The sequence below is a fragment of the Scardinius erythrophthalmus genome, assembly GCF_964197995.2.
Source record: "Scardinius erythrophthalmus genome assembly, chromosome: 4".
Lineage (NCBI taxonomy): Eukaryota > Metazoa > Chordata > Actinopteri > Cypriniformes > Leuciscidae > Scardinius > Scardinius erythrophthalmus.
Window position 1 is genome coordinate 55,956,022 of NC_138224.1, and position 26,082 is coordinate 55,982,103.

At 37.8% G+C, this 26,082-nt stretch overlaps 1 protein-coding gene across 1 annotated transcript; it reads left to right on the forward strand.

Annotated features, from left to right (window-relative positions):
- Nucleotides 1–395: 395 nt before the first annotated feature.
- On the forward strand, nucleotides 396–2,189 carry LOC308689356 (piggyBac transposable element-derived protein 3-like; the record flags this gene model as incomplete). The annotated part of the gene is made up of 1 exon (XM_081363005.1): nucleotides 396–2,189. The coding sequence occupies one exon, from the start codon at nucleotides 396–398 to the stop codon at nucleotides 2,187–2,189; it is 1,794 nt and encodes a 597-aa protein (XP_081219131.1).
- Between the last annotated feature and the right edge of the window lie 23,893 nt (nucleotides 2,190–26,082).

The window sequence follows — 26,082 nt, forward strand, 5'->3', positions numbered from 1 at the left end:
CATAACAAGCAGTATTGTTATGTCAAGGCAGTATTGTTTGACTAAATGGCTGGTGATTGGGATGCATGTTCCATTTAGCATGATAAGTAGACAGCATAGACTATGCCATTTACATTTAGGGCATTTAGCAGACAGTTTGACTAAATGGCTGGTGATTGGGATGAATGTTCCATTTAGCATGATAAGTAGACAGCATAGGCTATGCCATTTACATTTAGGGCATTTAGCAGACAGCAACAGGTTAGAAAGAAACTTACAATAAACAGACAGTATTGTCTGCCTGGAAAACATTTCGACCCTGAGCACTTGGTCCACAAACCTATTACTTCAGGTTATGTACTACAATATAAAAAGCATATTTATACATGTTAATTAATTGTTGTTTTATTTTCAGAATGCCACCAGCAAGGAGTGAGCCGCGATACAGTGTGCAGGATGTGATTGAATCCATCCAAAATGGTGACAGTGAATTTGAGATGGACCTCAATGACACGGATGAGAATGACGAAGACTCAGATGAAGATGTCTCTCAACAAGTGGACAAAGAAAACCAACCACCCATGGACATTCCAGCTGATAATTACGTGGACATTGAGCCAAAAACAAACAAACACACCATGCCCCGTGACAGGTATCGCTGGCTGAAAAAAGATTTCATCAGTCCCAACACTGATTTTTCTGGTATGGATATCACAGGAGATGACATTTCCCTCCACACACCACGGGAATACTTCCAGAAGTTTGTGTCCGAAGACATGATTGAGGCTCTGACACAAAACACAAATGAGTACAGCTTTCAGACACATGGAACATCTTTAAACACCACTGTAAAGGAAATTGAAAAAATGTTTGGCATGTACCTGAAGATGGGCCTAGTACAAATGGCTGGAACCCGTATGTATTGGGAGACAGAGACACGGTACTCCCCTGTTGCTGATGTGATGCCACGCAACAGATTCCAATCCCTGTTGACATCATTACACTTTGTAAACAACCTGACAGTATCTGAGACGGAAAAGAAAGACAAACTATGGAAACTCAGACCATGGCTTGACTCATTCAGAGAGAAATGCCTGCAGGTGGTACCAGAAGAGCACAACTCTGTGGATGAGATGATGATTCCTTTCAAGGGGAGGTTCAGCAGCATCAAGCAATATATGCAAGGCAAGCCAAACCCATGGGGATTCAAAGTGTGGGTGAGAACTGGAATCTCTGGCATGATGTGTGACTTCGATGTCTACCAAGGCAGTGTCAACGGAATACGAGCCAAATCTGAACTTGGATTGTCAGGTGATGTTGTGATGAAACTTGCTTCCACACTTCCAGAAAGTCAGAACTACAAAATCTATGCAGACAACTACTTCACCTGTGTTCCATTATTAGTAAAGCTCCTTGAACGGGGAATTCATTATGTGGGAACAGCCAGCTTACCCAACTGTAACCTTGAAGATGAGAAGAGTTTGAAGAAAAAGGGGAGAGGAAGCTATGATGTCAGAGTGGAGGGGAATCACAACATCTGTGCTGTCAAATGGTATGACAACAGAGCTGTCACACTTGTGTCATCGTTTGCTGGACCTGAACCTGTGCAGAAGATTCAACGCTGGGACAAAGTCAACAGAGCATACATTGAAGTTGAGAGGCCTTACATTGTTGGTGCCTACAAGAAGTACATGGGAGGTGTGGATTTGTTGGACTCATTTACAGCCAAATATAAGTTCCCCATCAAATCCCGTCGCTGGTACATGTACATCTTTTGGCACACCATCATCCTCGCTGTGGTCAATGCCTGGCTACTCTACAAGCGGGACTGCAAAGCTCTCAAGATGTCTAACAAAGAGACAATGAACAGGAGACAGTTTCAGGCACAGCTAGCATCCTCTCTCATCCTGGTCAACACAACACATCAAACTCCAAAGAGAGGACGACCATCTCCAGGCAAAGGGAGCCCAGAAACACAGACAGTGACATCAAGTAGCCCTCTGAATACTCAGAAGAGACCGTCCAAGAGATGTGCACTCCTTCCATTGGATGTACGCAAGGACCTAGTTGCACATTTCCCAAAGAAGACAGGGAGAGGACGCTGCAGACACTGCAATAAAGGATACACCAACACACAATGCAGCAAGTGTGATGTTCGCCTTTGCTTTTCAGAGGACAAGAACTGTTTTTGGGACTTTCACAACCAATGAAAGTCAGTCATGAAAAGAAAAAAGGGAATGAAGAAGTTGCTAGAAAAAGCTAGAGATTTATCTGTTTAATATTTTATTTTTAATAAATGACTTCATAAAAAATATGACTAATGTGTGATTATTATTCATGTTATGTATGTATACATTATTTATGGGGCCAAGTAAGCAATCAAACCTGCAAATGAACCTTTAGTTGTTCTGAATTGTTGTTCAGACAATCATGCTCCCAACTAAGCCCAATGTTGCAATATTACAACGTTTCTCTAAAAACATACATAAACATTTTTTTTTTGTAAAACTTTTTAATTTCTGCATCAAAGGCCTCCTACAACAACATCTGAAAGGTAAAATTTTTTTTTTTTTTTAGGTTTTTCTATGTTTGGGTCTTACAGGGTTAATGGCCAGGTTTTCAAGTTGTCTCATACTCTGTCACATGAGAGTGTAAACTGTATTTATCTCATATACTGTCTCAAATGTGGAAAACAGTGTTAATTTCGTTGACGAATCATTTTCGTCATTATTTTCGTCAACAACATTTTTTCACAGACGAAAACGAGACGATAACTAAATAAAAACTAGTTTTGAATGACGAAAACTATGACGAAAATCTATTGACATTTTCGTCAACGAATAAAAACTAGACGAAAATGTTAGTGACGATTTGGGAAGCGATCCGGTCTGATGTCCTGCATTTGTGGTAGATGCGCACATTTGTTCTGTGACGTGATCTACCCAGCAGCACACGAGTTGGCATGCGCTGCATGTCTCATCAAACGTTAAAACATGTAAACGTCTGGGAGAATGAGTAGAGCAGACATGTAGATCTGAATAAGAGTGACGACGCAAAAAAGAGCTATATTCGGTACGGTTTTCTGTGCGCACACACCCGACCCGCGAAGCGTGCAGCCACTCACATAGACACCTATACAGCGCGCGAGTACGGAATTGAGCTCTCTTTCGTGTCTGAATCGACAAATACACACCACATTATATCTAAATGTCCGTTTTGGAGAGTATTCACGTAAATAATGTGGGTTATGTCTTAAACAGTTGTGAATGTATCATATGTGCATCAGTGCAATTGGATCCGCATGTCATTCAACATGATCCGATGTCTTAAAGTGACAGTTGGTAATAAATAATGCGGTCCTTAAGATTGATCAAGCAACAAAAGAAAAAGAGAAAAGCATTCACTGCTCGTTTATAGCTTTAAAATAAGGATTAATTATATTTAATTCATGCAAATAAATATGTCTGTTTGAAAGAATAGAGAATGATGTATGCAAGTTATAAAGAATTCATATGCTATCATTCATTGAAAAAGAAGACTGTGTTTAGGAAAAGTGGTTTTATTTAATTTTAGGACATTTTTTAAGTTACAGTAGTTAAATCTGTATCTGTATTGCACGTTCAAACTTTAAAATCATTCATATTAGCAGGTTAAAGTTTTCTCTGGGAGTATATGGGTTTGGAAATTTTAGAGAAATTCTAAATGAATGCATTTCAATTTAAACCCATTATATTTTAAATCAAAATTTGCTGTCAAAATTAACACTGATGTGAGATTATCTTTTGTGAAAAAGCTACAGTCAGTGTTTTTGACATTAAGAATAAAATAAAATAGCCTACATGTTTTGTATTACAGCCGTTAAATCTGTGTATGTATTGCATATTCAAACCTTAATACCATTCCATAACAGACTGATGTAAACATTTAGTCAGGTCAACTGTCGACTAGATTTAGTCGACTAAAATCTGCTAATATTTGCTCTACTAAAACAAAACTAGACTAAGACTAAAAGACTTAAGACTAGACTAAGACTAAAACTCTTATGATATTTTGTCGACTAAAACTAGACTAAGACTAAAAGATTTCAGATGACTAAAATGTGACTAAAACTAAATGGTGTGTTATTCAAAAGACTAAGACTAAGACTAAATCAGAATTTGCTGTCAAAATTAACACTGGTGGAAAACAGTATGTAGGCCAGACCAATAATGAACTGAGAGTAAGAGCCTACCAACACGCGCACAACATAGCCCTAAACCTACCCGTTGGTGACCGCAGTGGCGTAACCTCAATAGGCGTACCCCTTACACTGCCCTAAACTGAACCACTCGAACCCTGAGCTAATTTACCCCGGTCACAGAACCCTTCGGATCATAGCCCGGGTTCTCTTAACACTTTTTCTGAATTTTATATTTACTCTCTTGTAATATTGTTCTATATTTTGAATTTTGCAACCTTAACGGTTCTCGTACCCCTTACACTGCCCTAAAACCACAAACAGTGTTTAAGAAGTTTTTGCAAGCCACATTCAGTCACGAGTCACTCTTTTCTATCCTTTATTCATGATATTTCTTATTGTGTAATAACCATGAAGGGGGTTCTAGAGTCTTTGGGTTGCAGCAAAATAGAGCAGTGTGTTGGAGAATATTCAATAAATAATTTTATATACAGCAACAAAATAGTTGTTTATAAGCACTGATTGAAGACAAAGGAATGTTGTTGTTGTTTGTATGCACAAACAGGAGGAGAAATATAAATAAATATGACCCAAAAAGTGAAGTTCATGTGATTAAAAAAGATTTAATGTATTTATTTTTATTAAAAAGATTTATCAGAACAAAACCTGATTTTTTTCTGACATGAGAAGGGAATGTATTAGTAAATATACACATACATATAAATATGATGAATAAATATTTCATAAATTTATATATTTTGTGTTCTTTGATCAAATAATAAAAAGATTTCATTGAAAAGCTTAAAAATTCTCCTTTTTCATTATCTGGACACTTATATTTGATCCTTACATTAAAATATTTTACAGAATGAATCCATACATACATAAAAAACAACATTTCACACGACGAACGATTGTTATGACGTCATACGATATCGTCCCCATCAGAGCTTTGCATATCTCATCTTTGAACAATCAAAAACCACATTTAAAGTTAAAAATATAACTCATCCCATCTAAATAGCAGTTAAATACAACATTGACTACACATATAAGACGTTTTTGGCATGAAAATTCATTTGGTTGATTTTAAATTAATTATTTTCCTTCTGAGGAACACATTAAAAATTAAAAACAACATCCAGAATTAAAAATATGATCCATCTTACCCGAATATTAGTTGATTGAGATGTTGAGGATATGTATAGCATGATTTGAGGCATTAAAACTCGATATTTTGATCTAAAATAAATATTTTCCCTCATGACGAGGAAAACCACATTCCACACGACGAACGATGGTCGTGACGTCATCCGATGTCGTCGCCATGAGTTGAGTACTTTAAAAATGAATAACAACATGCCCAACACAAATACAATAATATGTTCACATCAGCATGATTAGGCACAACCCTGGCTACATGTACATACCATTCCCATGCAATTGTGACAATAATTCGATTTTATATCGCCATTTTCCCTCGTGGACTCTGTTGTTTCATTGTCTCTCCACTCTTGCTCGACCATGTGCGGAGGAGAGAGTGACCTAATTACAGTAAAACATCGTGTAACTCTTTAATTTAAACTTTTTTCACAAAAATCCTTTCATACATCTGTCCTTTCACTTATTTACTAACAATTCGCCGACTTGGATTTTTGTTTTGACTGTTTAAAGCTTAGTTTAGCCGTTTTTCGAAAAAAAAAAAAAAAAAACTTTTTTCCAACGGCAGTCTATTTAAGGGGGCGCGCAATGCGCGCGCTCACTCTCTCACACTTCACTTGATGAGTGTGCAGACACACGATCGCTCTGTAGTATCGAATTTCAAAAAGAACACTATTTAAGACCGATTAATTAAAACAAATATATTGTATTATAAAATATATTATTATTAAATATATAATTTCCCCCCCTTTATTTATCTTTTTTGTTTACATTTATTTACAAGCATGTCTGTAGAAGGTATTACATATACCGAAACGTCGCGATAGGCTTGTTCTCCATTTTATTTGATTGTTTACATTTATCTGATTTATTTTGGGGATTTCACGAGATACTGTTAGGATGGATGTCTTTAGAGGCCGTGTGAGACACAGAAGCGCTCCACGTTACAGACTCAGACTCTCCAGCCGTTCTCCAGCTCTGAAGAGAACAAACAGTCATCATTTTCCTCCAAATGCACGTTTCCGTGCGAGCGAGACAGATTTCACTCCTAGACAAAGGGGAAGAAATAAAGTCAGAAATTCTCAACAAAAAAAAAATGTTATACCTTATTTAACCAGGAGAGAACCTCACTGAGATTAAAATCTCTTTTACAGGAGTGTCCTGGCCGAGATAGGCGGCCCACTTATTCAAACACACATATTACAATAAAACAATACAGCACACAATACATTGGTATTAAAAATACAATCTCAGAAGAATTTGCAAGTCATTAAACCTTTCTCTAGCGCATGTATAAGTGCTCTAAAATTGCTGAAAGACACCAAATGATTCAGCCTCAATGTCATTTGGAGAGAGTTCAATCTGTTGGTACAGCAAGAGAAGACCAAGAAACTCTGTTGTATAATGCACAATGATGTGTAGAAAGTGTACAGTTTGTAATAAATCTTATGGCACCGTGAAACACAGCATCTAGGGACGCAAGAATGTAAGTGGGAGCGTGCTGATACACTACGTCCCCATAATCAAGAATCGGAAATAAGCTTCTTCCTTGCATTAAATGGAAATCAAGACTTGTTTCTAAAATAAAATCCTAACTACTACTACTTCTTCAATTTTTGTTTCAAATAATTAATGTGTGAATTAAATTTTAATGTATCATCAATTATGATGCCCAGGTATTTATACTCTGACACTAATGTAATCAGTTTTCCTTGTAAAGTCAGCAGAACAATTGAATTATCTAAAGATTTTCTAGAATTGGAGAACCACATGAATTTTGTTTTCTCAACATTTAAAACCAGCTTTAAAATAAAAAACCTTGATTGGATAGTATCATATTATCAAATACTGATTGTAAATCTCTCAGAGCTTCTTGTTTTGTAGGAGCAGAGCAATAGATGACAGTGTCGTCTGCATTAAAGTGCAACCTTGCTTTTTCAATATTAATTCTAATGTAGTTTATAGTTAGCCAATGTGGAGCCAGAAGAGCAAAAAGAGTAGAAATAGAATTTACATGGTGAAGAGATAGGTTCAGAAGTGCTCTTCAAGGCACTGCATTCAGAACAAACACAGCAAGTATTATAAATATATGAAACATTGTAAGCATGTAAAATTTTATGGAAGCATAAAAGAATTCTGCATATGTCTGTCGATGCATTTGGGTCCGCTTTGATGTGGAAGTGGTATATAATTTTGTAAGATTCTTAATATTTCTTATTTCCATTTTGTGAATCCTGGTTTCCTTTGTTCTGTTCTCATCTCCAGCCTGTATGCAAAATGTATACATTTTAATTATGTATTGGTATATAAAGACAGTTTAAACAAATTTGGATTTTTTTTTTTAGGAAAATCCTACCTACCCTACCTTTCAGCAAGGGTACATACAGATTAGTTCAATATTATATTGAGAGTTGTGGCATCGAAGTTCCTATAAGGGGATCTCTATTAGTTAGTGGTTAATGATTAGGTAATGTGTGCAGAATTATATCCATTTAAAATAAATCAATTTAAATTGAAGTACTTCATTTTGTTATACACATTCTCCAGCTTAATGGGTCTCCTAGGAGTTGCATGGATAAAAGAAATATAGTTACTTGTCTGGTATACAGTTTAAAGAGTAAAGTCACATAGTCTAAAAATAAGTTTTTTTTTTGGGGGGGGCTTGGTAACATTTCTTTTTATAATTGTATGATTCTAATAAACCATCATATACTTAAAGTGGATCTTTAGGTTACAGATTATGGTTGTTTGTTCTTTCTTTAAAAAAAAGTCTTTAACTATCAAATATTCATAATTAGAACAAATATTATAGACTCAATAAATTCTAACACTTTAAATTATATCTTAAAATATCTTTTTACATTACATTTCAAATTCTTCATATAATCTTTATGCATAAACAATCCCAGTCACAAGATCATTAAAGCCACTAAATCAATCTTGAGGCTAGAAGTTAATATGACATCTGGTAGATTGAGGGGTGAAACAAACCCCAAAAATTAATAAATATAAAAGGAAATAATATAAATAAATAATATTAATCAAATAAATATTTATCATATACAGATATTAATAATGAGTATAATCTAACATAATAAAAGCATTTTTTATTACACCATGGGTTCTAGTGCTTTCATTACAAATATTGTTTTATTCAGCTCGAAGGGTTCTGCAATTTTTATGAGTCAAAAAACTTTAATTTGGTATGGTTTAGAACCATTTTTAAGAATGCATAACTATTTTAGAGCTAAAAGGTCATTGTGAATGTACTTTTCAAAAGAATAACATTTGTGACGTACTCGCCGATCATTTTCTGATGATTTAAATTGCCTGTGGAGTTCAGGCCTGAAGATTCTGACTGTTGAAGTGATGTCTTTCTGTTGTAATATTGCATACATTTTTTGGGGGGCCTGTTTTATGTTGCTGACGTCGTGAATATACCGATCACATTCGATGCACTTGCCATATCTATAAGAAATATTGTATGCACATTAAAAAAAAAACAATTTAAGATTACATAATGGGATTATCACTTACAGGAGTCATGTGTATAATGAATATGCAAAGTAAATGTTTGTGTTGATTTAACAATGTGGTTATAATTATCAGACATATGTTTTGTGATATAGTTAAGCTATTTTTTTTTTAAATACACAAAATATCAGAAAAATATTAAAGTCATACGCTGAATTTAAAAATAAATACAATTATATCTAATACATGGATATGAATGGACTTGTAAACTCAAGTTGTAAGTTGTAATGAGTTTGAACTTTTTTTTATTGTTCAACATGTATCAAAATCATATGGAGAAGAAAACCTCATTTTAAAATCTTTAGAATGAAAAAAAAAGTGTATTTAAAAACATTAGGGGTTGAAAAACTATTTACAATATATGAAAAAAATATCAGGGGAACAATGAACATTTAAAACAATTACAAAAGGTGATTAAAAAAATAAAAAATAAAGTAGGGGTTGGAAAACTATAGGTATTACCCCATGTGAAAATTGCTCAGCAAAACAGTGAGGGACACGATGTCATGAGGGATGGAACTTTTCTTGAAAATGTGGAACTTATCCACATTTTAAGGTGTGGAGATGTGTAGGTTTAGGTATATATATATATATATATATATATATAAAAAGCGGGGGAAGTTGGATCTGGATCCAACTCTTTCCCCTGGATTTTGTGTTCTGCAGTGAGGACCATCTGGTGTGAACAGTGCCTTCACATTGGACAGTAAAAGACACTGAATATACAAGCATTCCATCTCAAGGCACTGCAATCTTGGTTCTCACCACAACCTCAGTCACTCAAAACTGGACAGTCTGAACAATACTTTGATGATACAGAGTCTGATCAAACTTTACTGCAAATGTTACCACCACACAGTACACTTCTTACACCAACTGACAAATATCCTTGTGCCATCCAGGAAACACAAAATGACTAGAGCAACCCTCCAACTCAGCACGTCCAACTGCAGAAATATACAGACAAAAAGTTGCAATTAGTACAGCTTGAAGCTTTTCTGTCCACTGTGAATATGTAGTTTGCATTTAATTTAATACTTGATTAAATGTCTGCATGTTGAAAAATAGTCAAAACAGAGCAAAACTGCAATACAATAGGTTTGAATCAGTTTGATAAATCAGAATTCTTTAAGAAACACAATGAGACGCACCGATGTGTACTAGTAGTAGATCCAGTTCTGAAGATATTCCACACTGCAGACAGCAAGATGGCTTCCAATGACTGTAATTATTAAAGACATGGGACAATTTGATCAGAATATTATCTGTTGTGCAAACCTCTTTGCATGTTATACACAGTGCACAAATCACTAGTTAGCTCCACGTGCATCGCTGAAAATTTACAATACACAACATACATGTGTATAATAGATTGAGCAACACATTGTGATCATTACTCAGTGAACTTTAACCAAATGAGCACTTTTCAACATACCAATATTAGCTGGAAAGAGTGAAGAAAACAAGAGCTTCTTGCCTCACTAGCGTCCATGTGCGATCTGAGACTGCGTAACACACTCTATATACTCTAGCCGTTTCTCAATACCAAGTACGCAAAGTTCGGACTTGAGTCCTTGGTAGTTCGGACTTGACAAGTTCGACTGAGGAGAACGAACTCCCGAGGACAGGAGGATAAGTCCGGTAATTCTGAAATGGAACAGCGGCGTACTTGATAGTGTCACTCGGCTCACTCTGGCTACTCCGGTTATCTCTTTATGTAGGCTATATTTAGGCTACGAATAAAACAAAATATATTATAAACCACCACTCTGCCTCTTTTCATTTTCATTTAAAAAAATCTTAAACATAATGGCCACACAAATGTGGTTCAGGCAACGCAATTGGTTATCTTCACTGCATATTTATAACAACACGAAATATAAAGCACAACCCTGACTCTTTTTTTTTTTTTTCATTTTAAAATTATGATGAATAAAAAAAACATTATAATATTGATCATTAAAACTAACATTTAGCAAAAAGAGACAGGGTTGTGTCATTTAATTTTATTATATGTACATACAATGAAGAGAATGTAGGCAACATGTAGGCAATAATAAAATATTTTATGTTTTAAATATATAAAATAAAATGACATAACCTTTTTTTGTTAAATGTCAGTTTTAATGATCAATAATAGCCATTCTAAAAGTATAAGTAGCCTAAAAGGTATAAGAAGCTATACAATAATAAAGCCAATGATTCAGTCAAACATACTCTAGGCTATAACGTTAAAGTTAAAGGGATACTTCACCTCTGGGAAGATGAATGTGTATTTAAAATAGGTCATTTAAGTAGAAGAAATTTTTGAATTTGGAGCTTTCTAGACTGAGAAAAGCCAGAAAATGTATTTTTGGCTTATGTGGATGAAAGACAACAACTCCCAGAATGCACTTGCTTCGCTGCCTTAGGAGGCCACGCCTACCGGTAAGGGAGCGCAGTTGAAAACCCAAACAACAAGACTAGCCTACGTGATGAGTTTGCCAGGGATTTAGAGATCGCCCAAAATGTCCGGGATTCGGCTTTTGCGTTCTACAGTCGCCATTCATTCATTATGTTTACTGTGGCGAGCAGGACGAGGCTGACGGCCGCGGGAGAACGGCGCGAGGCCGGTGGCGTCATTACCATGGTCATTACTGAGACGCGCCGGGTCTCGCATCTCTCACGGAGGAGCGGGAATTTTCTTAGCAATGTTAAAACGCACATCAACCGATCACTTGTTTAGCGTTCATGTAAACACTACATTCAGATTCACCAATCGGAATGAATTCAGTTAGATTGAAACAAAAGGTGAGCATGTAAACAATGAATGGCGACCACAGAACGCAAAAGCCGAATCCCGGACATTTTGAACGATCTCGCCCGCCGGACAAGTCCGGGAAAAAGAGGATGGTAACCCCTACTACTCAGCTTTCTCCTAATACTCAGCTTTCTTCACTGAACAAAAGCCTGCTAGCTTAGCTTCCAAAGAAAGACGGCTGACACTGTGTGTACATTCTGTGAGTGAGATCCCACCCTCTATGGGCGGGCTGAAAACATGCGGAACAACGCCATCTACTGGCTGTAGTCTTTAGCCTCTGGACAGAAAATCCTCTGATGACGGAAAATGGCGATTTTTGCGTCATCGGAGGATTTTTTCCAGACAAAAAATACATAAATCTCTTGTCTCAGGGGGATATGAGGGTGGAAAGCATGGTAATTCGAAAATACTACAGGTTTTCTACTAATACAAAGCTTAATGCTAAATCCTGAAGTATCCCTTTAAATAGACTAACGTTAAATAAAGCTATGAAACTTCACTTTGCCCTCAGCTAAAACGTTTTGCCAGGAAACAAATTATAGATTAATGATACAAATACAATAAATAAATCGCCCGTTAGATATACACAAGACGATTTATATCTCATGTTAAACCACTAGACTAGAGACATCCGAGCCAGCGGCAAGTGAGCAGCACTAGCCGAGGAAAGGCTGTTCTCGACGGGGTACGAGCGCCGAGCGTCCGATTGCCTGGTTCTCAACTCCGAAAACGTCAGATCAAATTTTCAAATAGGTGCTATCTATATAAATAAACCAAAGATTTGATCTTTAAACAACTACATTCTTGCCTGAAATACTCTTAAAACTACATTTCGTGACACAATTATAGCAGTATTTTTAAATTACGCAGGGTTTCTCCTCTGCTATTGACGCTTGCTGGTTGGTGTGAGATGCATTCTGGGATACATGGCTGTCTCAAGTTCGCACAAGTCACCTCTCGATGCATCCTCGGTAAAAGAGGCGGGTCAAGAACACATCCGGGGATTCGAACTGGACTTGGCTAGATGTGAACTTTGAATTGGAACAGTACTTGGGCAGCGACTGATGACGTTTCACAAGTCCACAAGAACACAAGTACAGACAAGAACGCATATTGAGAAACGGCTATAGTGCGCAACACTGATAAGTGTCCCATTTAATGAAACGCCTTAATTTATAGTTCCTAACCACAATAACATTGCATGACTCACTCGTACAAGTATTTAATTAAAAATTAAACCAAAAGACTTTTATTTCATAGAAAATAGTTTTGGGAAGTTCATCATATAAAAATAAGATTTCCCAACTTGCTAAACATAGAGCAACACTTCAACTCAGCACATGTCCAAGTTCAGGAACATTATAAATAGTTATGGGGAGTACTGAAAAAAGACAAACATTTTTATTAATTTACAGAATATAAACATTATTATTATTTTAAAGATGGGGAGCTCCAGTATATTTTGTATAGGTCCCTCATTGGATATTACCAATTTAAGATTTCCAAACTCTGCTCAATTAATTGGCAGTGTCTGATGAGGAACATGTTGAACGTGTGGTTTACAGTATATGAAAGGTATGCGTGTTACATCTACTCATTTCAGAGAGCTTAAAGTTATTGATACATGTTGAGAATAAAGAAAAAAAAGTCTTATTGAGTATTATGTGTAGTGAAATGTTCTTAATTAAATTTAATGGTTCTATATATGCTCTGACTAATGAGTTAGCTCTGTAAGTAACACACTTAATTATATTAATACTGTATTATTTATAAAACATTATTGGTGCAAGTGTACATTTTATTTGATACTCAACACCATATCAAATTTGTCAAAATTGAAAAGCAGTGTTGTTTTTACACTTGCTTCAGTGGAGTGCAGCGCAAATCTGCTAGTAGGTGGAGGTAGCCTAATTCATGTCTGAGAGAGTCATTGAACCATTCATTCAAATCAGTTCATTCAGAAATGTTTATTTAGGAATTAAACTTGTTAAAAGAAAATGCTGTTTGTGCTGATGGTTCAGGGGCCGTATTCATAAAGAATTTTATCTTACCATTAGGAGTACTCCTAAATCGCACTAAAAGATTTTAGCTAGGAGTTTTCTTTTAAAAGTTATTCATAGTGGCTTTCAGACCTACTCTTAGTAAGGAAAAAAGACAACTCCTAAACTAAGAGCGAGTCTTCGTTGCTATGAATGACGTCAATTCTCATGCCGAGCTTCCTCGCAATGATCACGGTGATTGGTTGTTAGATGACAGGGCCATCACGCGGAACATAACACAGACGCACCAAATCATGAAATTACGACATCTAAATATGTCTGTGTGTCCTACACAAAATAATAATAGTAATGTCATCGAAATGCATATATAATGGCATGTTTGTGCAGGAGAGAAAAGTCGTGAATTAAATTAAATTAAATCAAGGTAGCCTAATAACCTAAGGAAAACCGCCACTTGCCTAATAATGAAAAACGACACTTGCATAACACTTGCTTGATTGACATCCTATTAGCCTAAATAGACTACTTAAAGCAAGGAAATGTTGCTCCTATTGAAGTAAAGTAATAGTTGAATGACGGTGGATTATGAACTCGCCAGAACGGAAAAGAAAGCCCAACTGGACGCAGGATCAGTTACTGCTAAAAAAAAAAAAAAAAAAAACATAATAAAAGGGAAATGCGGCACTGGGATATCAAGCAAAACTAAGCGTGACATATGGGAGAGTATTTTGCAGATCAATGCCGCATTCCCGCTTGTGTCGCGGACCCCAGACGATCTTCTGCGAGAGGCGGTGGTATGTGCTACAATCGTATTCGAGGTTTGAGATTGCAGCTTTTAAAGGCGGGCATACACTGTGCGATTTTCGTCCGATTTTGAGCCGAATTCTGACTCGTGCGGCTCTTTTTCAGGTCGGGCCGATTTTCAGCTTTGTCGTGCGTCGTTTGTCGTGCAGTGTTCGTGCAGTGTACAGGGGGAAACGAGAGGCGATTAACCTCTCACGACCGGCAATCGGATGGTCGGATGAATTTCAGGCATGTTAGAAATTTTGGTCGCTCCTCGTGACTATATCGCACAGTTGAAGCAGAGCTACGAACCGATTGCCCTAAACTCAGTGTTTTTTCTCTCACTGCGCATGCGCGAAAACAGTTTCATCTGCAGCAACAAAAAAAAAAAAAAAAAAAAAAAAAAAAAGGGAGATCTTTAAGTTCAAAGCTATTACTGTTGCTTACCTCCAGTTCGTGCTGCAAAATGGATTAACCATTACCCACTTCTTCCAAGCCACCTGCGATGTACACTTTGCCTCTTTTATTATTAAAAAAAAATGTTTGGAAAGAAAGCTGTTTTTAATTTTCATTGATGAATTATTGCAGTGTTCGGACATACTATAGACTGATAATAATTAATTATATGTATATAATTAATTGTATTTGACCTAAATGTTTTAGACAATTTTTAATGAGGAGAAGTAAAGCTTCTATGTAGGCTAATATTTTATTATCCTCACAGCGCGTTGGTTATGCGGTGATGCGCTATGAAATTGTTGCGTTTAATTTAATTATAATTAAATTATAATAGCCTATCAGTTTAATAATAAAAGGAGCCTTCCCTAATAATAATAATAATACAATAATACTAGCCTACTAATAATTTAATATATAAATTGGAAATGCTAAATCTTCTTGATATTGATAGCTGATGCGTGTTTTGACAATATCTCTGGATAGGCTACATGATATCGTCCATAGGCGCAACCCGGCACGAGGATTTATCGTGCTGATTCGCGCATATTTCACACGTATAGTGTGAGCAGTCAAGTCGCAGCTCGACGTTCGGACCGTACAGTGTGAGCACATAAATCCTGAGCTTTGGCTTTACATCGCATGCGATCTACTCGTTCAGTGTGAGTAGGTTCCTTGCTGAAATCGCACAGACATCGCACAGTGTATGCTCGCCTTAAGCGGGCAAGCATGGCAACAGGTAGGCCTATAATATTAAATATATAATATCACTATTGTTTCATGGAATTCTAAAAAATTCCTGCTTGTCATGAATGTAATGAATTATGAAACAATATGCTTACATTAAAGTGTAGTAATAGGCCTACATGACAATAAAATAAATAAATAAATGTAATAAGAATTATCCTCTGTAATTTCCTTTGTAATAACTCCGTGTCATTGAGTGTCTCCAACACGTCGCGCGGCCATTAAGATCCTTTATGAATAGGTCTTAGTGAGTTAGGAGTCCTATCGGCTTCTTTAAACTGTCCCAGACTTAGGTGCTACTTTTAGGGCTAAAATGTTTCTTGAATTACTCTTAGTCAAAAAAAGAAAAAGAAAAAAAAATAGTCCTAAAGTTAGGAGTGACATGCCCATTATTTTAGGAGTTGCTCCTAAATTCGCCAGTTAGGAGCTACTTTTAGCCTTAAAATTCTTTATGAATACGGCCCCAGATGTTACTTTTTTGGAACTATTTATTTTTGAAGGAACAAAAACATAATAGTCTACTGCATTTAAAATGTAAGGTAGTCTATGCCAATATTCTTTTTTATTGCACTGTTCTATAATGTATCACATTTGCTTAACTAGGGATATAACTGGCACTATTGCATATATGATGTTTCTTAGCTAACATAACTATTTTGAACATGTTTAAAATATTTTGTATTTCAGTTTTCAAACTACAGTACAATAAGAAGCACAACTGTTTTCTGTAGTAAAAAAAAAAAACATTTCTTGAGCAGCAAATCAGCATATTAAAATGAATTCTAAACCATATGACATTAAAGACTAGAGTAATAATGCTGAAAATTCAATTTTGCATTACAAGAATGAACAAAATATATTGTAGTATAAATAAGGGACAGTTTTGCTCTTAGTTTAAATCAATTTAATGTCAAGTATATTTGCAACAAGAAATGAAAACAATTTTTCTTCCATGCAATCATTTTAAGTATGAATATTTGCAAATGTAAAAAAAACAAAAAACAACACACATTAGATACATAAATTATAATCATACCAACAATGGTAATCACAAATACCTGCAAAGGTAATCAAACTATAACATCAAAATATATAACATAACACTACATAAGTATTTGACAATATGATTAAGCCAAATGAAAACAAAACAACATTTTTAATGCAGCGAAAAAAAAAATCCTTTTTTTTAATTGTATGCCTACAGATCTCAAGTTTTTGTTTGCATGTTTTGGTTCTTGTACAAGTGGTGTGTTGGATGGTGGCTCTATGTCAGTTTGTGTGTCTTCAACAGCATAAGGAGATGTGTCAGTTGGTGTAGGATGTGTACTGTGTGGTGGTGTATAAATTTGAAGTAAGTCTTGATCAAAGTCTCTATCTTTGAAGCATGGTGTAGATGGTCCAGCTCTTTCGTCATCAGTCATTGTAGTGGTGTTGGTCTCTATTGGCTCAATTTTTATGATAAACTCATTGTGTGTTGTGACTTATTTATGGTAGTTCAAGTAGAGAATCAACAATATCATCATCAGATCTGCTGCGTTTCAAATCAACAAGTGTGCCAATAATGCTATTGCCAATTTTAGCTGTAAAAATTTTGCCAGACGTAGATTTCATGGTTAGGTTTCCATATGTTTTAATGTGGATTGCAGTTGATTTGAATTGAGTTTTACATGTTTCACACAGTATTTTTGAGCTGGATAGTGACATGGTAATGGGATGTTTTAATGGACAGATATAAGTGTTTGTTATTTGTGCGCCAATTATTTCACAGTTTTGAGTGATTGAGGATGTGGTTGGAACAAAGACTGCAGTGCCTTGAGATAGAGACCTGCACTCCCGCGGGAATACCGTGGGACCCAGCGCAACCGAGTGTGGCGCGGGACAATATTTGATGGGTGAATGCGGGTGCGGGCGGCAAGATATTATTGTGTGCGGGTTGCGGGAAAATAAAATTATTTGCCGGAAATATCTAACAAAATAAATAACTAAAAACAAATAAACCGTTATTTATTTAATGCACAAGCAACAAGGATAACTAAAATAAAAACGATTTAACGGAAGCTAACTCTTGCGTGGTTCATAGGCGCGAAACAGCCAAGCACACAGAGGCAAAATGTCTGCACCGCATGACTCAGGTGGATCATTAGTGCTACAGATATTAGCTCGTTATTAAAGAAAGGAACATGCAAAGCTACAAAACCAAACAAAGGAAAATCTGACATTTGGAAATGTTTTTCAGTAGTATGCGACAGTGATGGAAAGCACCTTCCTTTTGCAAGCTGTGACAAATGCAGCAAAATACTCGCATACAGCGGGCACAAGTCTGGAACTTCAGGTCTGAAGCGTCATGTGTGCACCGTTTTGAAAGGCCAAACTTCCCTGACGTTTACGGCAAGTCAGTCGAAAGTGTCAAGTGCACTAAAAGATGTAACAACAGAAAAATGTGTTGACTTTGTTTGTGCCGACCTAAGACCTTATGACACTGTCTCTGGCCAGGGTTTCAGTAAACTAGCGCAGCACCTCGTTGACACAGCAGCCAAGATTGGAAAGTTCGATGTAAAGGAAATGTTGCCTCATCCAACGACATTGTCACGAAATCTGAGTGAAAGGGCACAAACACTAAGGAGAGCTGTTGTCGATGACATGACCGATACAACTGCGAAATATGGTTGCGCAGTGACTACTGACATCTGGACCGAAAACTATCGGAAAACCTCCTTTCTGTCAGCCACAATACATTACATAGAGGCAAATTACGACTTGGTGTCAAGGGTGCTCTTTGCAACCCCATTCGATGCAGGCACTTCAAAAACTGGCGACAACATTCGAGTTTTCTTATTTCAAAATCTCAGAGTATTTGGAATAGATAGTTCACAGGCAAAGAAACTTGTCTTCGTCACTGACAGAGGAGCGAACATGGTCGCAGCTCTACGCGGCTTCACAAGACTGAACTGTAGTGCTCACATACTCAACACCATTCTTTCACATGCATTCTCGTCTGCTGTGATGGACAAAACACCCGAAGTTGGCCAACTTCTGAAAGACGTGAAAAAACTTGTTACCTACTTCAAACATTCCGGCCTGCAAGTGAAGCTAACTAACCCAGATAGCAATTACATTTGGGCCACATGTGGGTATTATCTGGCACATATGGCCTAGATGTGGCATGGCTGAACAGATATGGGCCAAATTGTAGCCATATTTGTTTTGCCATAAAATCTGCGGGAAATGCTCTCTCGGTTCACAACTGATTTTGAGGTATATGGCCCAGATAACAACGAACACATGAGAACCATATGTGGTTGAGATATGGCACACAGTGAGAAACTCCGACTTGTGGTAAACATTTGGCTTATACGTGGAAAACCACAGGAATCCTGAAATCAAGTGCGGCAAACATCCGCCGTTCCACACCTCAGGTTGCTATGCATCGTCCCTCCTATTGGTGGAGTGAGACTACGGCGCGAGTTTGACTGCGACGTTGGCCAGCTGACGCCTTACTCTGCTCTCCTCACGATTCACGACTGCGTACATTCAGGTAAGTGATGTTTGGGCATTTTAAAGTCATATAATTGAAATATGCAGCATTATGTGTCAACATTGGATGTTATTATGCGTTTAGTTATTCGTTTCATCGAGGAAGGGGTTGAACTAGCTAATATTTTCCTCCTATAACTTACAATAAAGTTTAATGTACGTTAGGCTATAGCAGTTCGCTGGTTTGCCGTTTTAAATTAAGCTGTTTTTGTTTATAAATCAACAGCACACTGTCGTACACATATAAAATAGTATAGTTTGTCATGTGTAGTAGCCTATTTGTGAATTAAGGCGACTGTTTGTCAAAAAACCTAAATCCTAGGCTAATTTGTGTTCACAATCATTCAACTAATCATAATAGCCTAATATAAAAATGCCAAGAATAAACACATTACTACGTGTGCATTATTGTATGTATCTTTATTTAACTCTGAAATGATATTCAACCAAGACTTTTTCTCATTACTTTTCCCTCTTTAAAATTAATGTTGTAATGTTAACGTTAGTGTCAAGTCACGATACCAAAATTATGACTTTCGATACATTACCTGTGTAAGAGCCATTTTGTCTTTATTTAAATCTCATGTAAGTGTGTGTCCAGTAGGGGTCTCTCTTTTGATTAATTGGTTGCTGAATATAGGTAGGAACCTTCCTTCAGGTGACATGTGTTGCTGGAGGGAAGGTGCACACAGTTTTTTGACCGCTAAGCTATGCTACACTGTATGCCATGCTGAGGAAATCTGTATTGGTGAAGGACTTGGAACTGTGGATTTATTGACTGTTTGTTGGACTCTTGCTTACTAGAAATGAGGACCAGTCAAGGTAAAATAAATCTACAATGTAAGCATATTAACTTGGTGTGGACATTGCAGTAGGGATGGGGAAATGAAGCCTCATGAATCACTGAGGCTTTCCCCTGACTGTTCCGGGAAAAGATTCAAAGCTTCGAGAGTGTCGAGAACAGCGCTGAGAACAGCGCCATCTGGTGCTTATTTAAATGGAGATTTAGGTGGAGGTCTGTTGCAGGGCCATGCCCCCCAGAACCCATGGGGCGCAGTCGTTGACCGAGAAGGAGCCGCTGCAAGGTTTTACGAGGAAACTTCTGCACTTAGCAGGTTGTACCTTTAGACCAGTGCTCTGACAGAATGAGTCAAGGAGCTCCAGATTGAACGCCATATCACTCCAAGAACCTCCTATAACCACCAGGTCATCAGCAAATGCAAGACACACTACTGAGAGACCATCGCCCACGATGTATCCTTTGCCGAAGCGTTCGAGACCATGGATAAGGGGGTCCAAGGCCAGGTTGAAAAGCAGAGGGGACAGCGGATCCCCCTGCTTGACACCCACTCTCACTTTTATGTCAGGAGTATTCTTACTCCCGACCTCGACACTTGTAAGACTGTCCGTGTAGATCTGCCGGATCAAACCTACCACATGGGGGTCCACGTTAATCTGTCCAAGAGCAGACAGGATATGCTCATGGGAGACGGAATCGAACGCCTGTGCAAAGTCGATGAATGCTACCGCGAGTGGGCTGCGCTCTTCTTCTTTGCAGTGTCGGAAGAGGCCCCGCAATACCTCAATGTTTTCCGCACACCCGGGGGTAGGACGAAATCCCCTTTGTCTAGGGTGAATGGGGCACACCTCCGTCATTCGCTTCGTTATCACCCTTGTGAAGAGCCTTAAGATCATCGACCCGATGGTGATCGGCCTCCAGTTGCCAATCTCCATCACCGCTCCTGGGTCAGATGACTTGAAGAAAAGTCGGGCGGTGCTAATTCCCAAGCGTGTAGGCACGATCCCAGTAAACCACCACATGTTGAACAGCTTAGTGAGAGTCTCACACTCTGGGTCCCAGTTGAGAATGTCCCGTTTCCCAACCCCATCTGGGCCCGGTGCGGAGCCGTTTGCTGCCCTTTGGAGACTTATCTGGATCTCACCCTGGGAGAGTGGCCCCATGAGTTGAGTGTTGTCAGCACTCCCTTCGGCCCTGAACCGGCCCAGTCCTCTGAAGGGGGGAAGAACCCCCCATTTGGCTTGGAAGTGGTCGAAAACGATCTTATCAGTAATTGGGCAGCGCCCTTCGACTCTTCCATCTAGGATTTCCGCAGCGAGGCGGGCCGGATCAGCACGGAATAAGTACTGGCAGGTGTGATATGCACGTTTACGGGCAAGAGCTTTCTTGTTGCACCACCTCCGGTACTTGGGCCTGGACCTACTACAGCGGGTTTGCGTCCTTCCAGTAGGGCCCCTCTCCCCTCCAGGGACGCATCCCTGGAGTATCCTTTGCGTCGCCGCCTCGACCAGTTCGGGTAACTGGTCGCAGTCATCCAACCAGGCCTGGAGTACGTGGGAATACTCTGCGTCATCGCCCTCCCCCTCGCTCACCATTTTATGGGCCACCTCTTGTTAGAAGCTCCGGCAGATGAAGCAACCACAACACACTCCATAGTTTCAATGTTATGTGTACAAATAAAAGCCTTACATGTTTGTGTTTGATTTGTTCATTAAATAAATTAATTTTCCCATTAAAGTGTGGCAATAAAATATAATAGCTTATAAGCTTATATGATTCAATAAGATTTAATGTAGGCCTACTCTCTCTCTCTCTCTCTCTCTCTCTCTCTCTCTCTCTCTCTCTCTCTCTACACACACACACACACACACACACACAATGAATACGGACAAACATTGTCTGATAGGATCATCTGTTATTAAATGTCAATATCAATAATTGTAAATATCAACCAGACTGAGGCAACAATGACTCGTTAAATACGATCTGAAGTTCGAGCCTTCTGACACCCAAAGTGAAACGCGCACGTGACTGGTCAGAAAGTGAGGCTTCGTTTGTCATCGATCACGTGACTCTAGTAAACCAATACACGCCTCGATACGGGGCTTCACTACAAATTGTGTCGATATGATTTCAGATAATAACCTAGATGTGCTGTGTTTGACAGAAACCTGGCTAAAACCAAATGATTACATTACTTTAAATGAATCAACGCCGCAAGATTACTGTTATAAACATGAGCCTCGTCTTAAACGCAAAGGGGGTGGTGTTGCTGTAATTTATAGTAATAGTTTCAAAACCACTAAGAAATCAAGTTTTAAATATAATTCTTTTGAAGCATTGGTGCTTAATGTAAAAATATATAGTGTAAACGATAAATCACGTTTGACATTTGTGCTGGCTACTGTATACAGGCCACCAGGGCACCATACAGACTTTATCAAAGAATTTGCGGACTTTCTATCAGAATTAATATTGACTGCAGATAAAGTACTAATTGTTGGTGATTTTAATATACACATCGATAATGAAAAAGATGCATTGGGATTGGCATTTAAAGACATTGTAAACTCAATTGGAGTTAGACAACACGTGTCAGGACCTACTCATTGTCGTAATCATACTCTAGATCTAATATTATCACACGGAATAGATGTTGATGCCGTTGAAATTCTGCAGCAGAGCGATGACATCTCAGATCATTATCTAGTCTCGTGTAAACTTCATTTAGCCAAGGCTGCAAAGCCAACTCCGTGTTTCAAATATGTGAGACCTATCACTTCTGCCACTAAAGATTGCTTTATTAATAATCTTCCTGATCCGTTTCATCATCTCAGCATCCCTGATAGCTTAGAAGAACTCGATATTACAACAGAAACGTTTAACTCTCTCTTATCCAGCACTTTAGACACAGTTGCTCCGTTGCGCTTAAAGAAGATTAAAGAAAATAGTCCAACGCCGTGGTACAACGAGCACACTCGGGCCCTTAAGAGAGCAGCCAGAAAAATGGAGCGCAACTGGAAGAAAACAAAACTAGAGGTATTTCGCATTTCATGGAAAGAGAGCTCAATTACTTACAGAGAGGCTTTAAAAGCTGCTAGATCTGCTTATTTTTCAACCCTATTAGAAGAAAATAAACAATCCTAGGTATTTATTTGAAACAGTGGCTAAACTAACGAAAAATAAAGCTTCAAGCACCAAAGTTTCCAAGCAACACAGCAGTAATGACTTTATGAACTTCTTTACTAACAAGATTGATAATATCAGGGAGAAAATTATAACTATGCAACCGTCTACTACAGTATCGCATCAGGCAGTGCATTGTAGTCTCCCTGAGGAAAAATTTGATTCATTCGTTGCTATAGGAGAGGAAGAATTTACTAAACTCGTTAAATCATCTAAATCTACAACATGTCTGTTAGACCCTATACCGACTAAGCTACTGAAAGAAATACTTCCAGAGGTCATAGATCCTCTTCTTAATATCATTAATTCGTCTTTGTCTCTAGGATACGTACCAAAAAACTTTAAGCTGGCTATGATTAAACCGCTTGTTAAAAAAAACGCAACTTGATCCTACAAAATTAGTCAATTACAGGCCGATCTCGAATCTACCTTTTCTGTCAAAGATATTAGAAAAGGCAGTATCCTCACAACTGTGTTCTTTTCTTGAAAGAAATTATATCTGCGAGGATTTCCAGTCCGGATTTAGACCGTACCATAGTACTGAGACAGCTCTCGTTAGAGTCACAAATGATTTGCTCTTATCATCCGATCGTGGTTGTATCTCGCTATTAGTGTTACTCGATCTTAGTGCTGCATTTGACACCATTGACCACAACGTTCTTTTAAATAGATTAGAACATTATGTTGGCATTACGGGAAATGCACTAGCATGGTTTAAATCATACTTATCTGACCGTTATCAGTTTGTAGCAGTAAATGAAGAGATGTCTCATCGATCACAAGTTCAGTATGGCGTACCACAAGGCTCAGTACTAGGACCGCTGCTGTTCACTCTGTACATGCTACCATTAGGAGATATCATTAGGAAACATGGAATTAGCTTTCACTGTTATGCCGATGATACTCAGCTCTATATTTCTTCAAAACCTAACGAAACTTATCAATTCATACAATTAACGGAATGCATAGCGGATATAAAAAACTGGATGACTCGTAATTTCCTACTTCTTCTAAATTCTGAAAAAACAGAGTTTCTAATTATTGGACAAAAAACTTCCTCACGTAATAACCTAGAATACTGTCTAACACTTGATGGCTGCTCTGTTAAGTCTTCGTCGTCGGTTAGGAACCTGGGTGTGCTCTTTGATACCAATCTTTCATTTGAAAGTCACATGTCTAGTGTCTGTAAAACTGCATTTTTCCATCTTAAAAATATATCTAAATTACGCCATATATGCTCTCATTGACAAATGCGGAACAATTAGCTCATGCGTTCATGACCTCAAGGCTAGATTATTGTAATGCTCTACTGGGTGGTTGCCCTGCACGCTTAATAAACAAACTACAGCTGGTCCAAAATGCAGCAGCTCGAGTTCTTACCAGAACCAGGAAGTATGACCATATTAGCCCAGTTCTGTCAAAACTGCATTGGCTCCCTATTAAACATCGCATAAATTTTAAAATATTGCTGATTACTTACAAAGCACTAAATGGTTTAGCTCCGCAGTACTTGAGCGAGCTCTTAACGCATTATAGTCCTTCACGTCTATTGCGATCTCAAAATTCCGGCCAGTTGATTATACCTAGAATATCAAAATCGACTGCTGGCGGTAGATCCTTTTCCTATTTAGTACCAAAACTCTGGAACAGTCTTCCTACCATTGTCCGGGAAGCAGACACACTCTGTCAGTTCAAAGCCAGATTAAAGACACATCTCTTTGACCTAGCTTTCACATAATACATTATAGACTTCTATAATTTAATGTTAGGCTGCATATATTAGGTCAGCCGGAACCGGGAACACTTCCCAAAAATCCTGATGTACTCTTTACATCATGAGAAGAATGGCATCTACGCTAATTTTAGTGTCTGTGTTTATCCCGAGGTTTTCCTGCAGCCTGCCGGATCCAGGCCGTATCCAGATCTGACGAAGGACCTTCGCCTGGACCGATGACAACGCAGTGCTGAAGTGCCAACTAGTCTCTCCCTATGGAGGATCCCTCTACCACTATACAGATAAGGCGTTGTCGGGAAATTCGTTTCGCGTTCCTACCCCAAAGCAACAAAATAAAATAAAATTCTTTATCAAAATTTATAAGGAAAGACAAGTACTTTGTTTAGGCTTGGCTTGTAGGTTATTCCAAACCTGCGTATATTCAAACGCACATAACTATAGAACCCATTCTTAATGCGCATGTGAACGCCATCAGCATTTCTCACAGGTTCGTGTTTAAAGTCTGTGTAGAGAGAATGGTGTCGTCTTAGCGGCCCCTAATTTAATAACAAATGATCGTTGCGACGGAAGCAAATCAATCAAAACTAACTTTAGATAGAAATAACTTAACTCTGCTATAAAGCCAAAACAATCTGTTACCTTAAATTATACGCTTATCTCTGTAAAGCTGCTTTGAAGCAATCTACATTGTTAAAAGCGCTATATAAATGAAGATGACTTGACTTGACTTGACTAGACTGATGCCTCTTTAAGACCAAATGCAGATGTAATCATTATTACAGCGCACCACTGTGAAGGGAAGGAAGTTGCGCTAGACAGAATGCAGCTGTACCACAAATCTATTATTTTTTATAATCATTGGAAGCCAAAATCTAAATCTAAAATAAAATTAGTTTAATATCAAAGAAAGTGTAACCATTTAAATGTTTAGTTCTGTCCTCAATAACAAATATAAAATCAGACAGATCACATGCACACACCAGTTAGGCTATGTTTAGACTAATCCTATTGTATTTGTTATTTCCCCAGTTGTAACCTGGTTTGATTGCTGTGATATCTAAGAGGAATTGGATTTAATAGGACTGCTTAGCTAATCAAATGATCGATCTCCTAACTGACACGGTGTGTTGTAACGTAACGTCGGCGTAATGGCGAAGATCAGTAAACACAAACAATATTTTATATATTTTT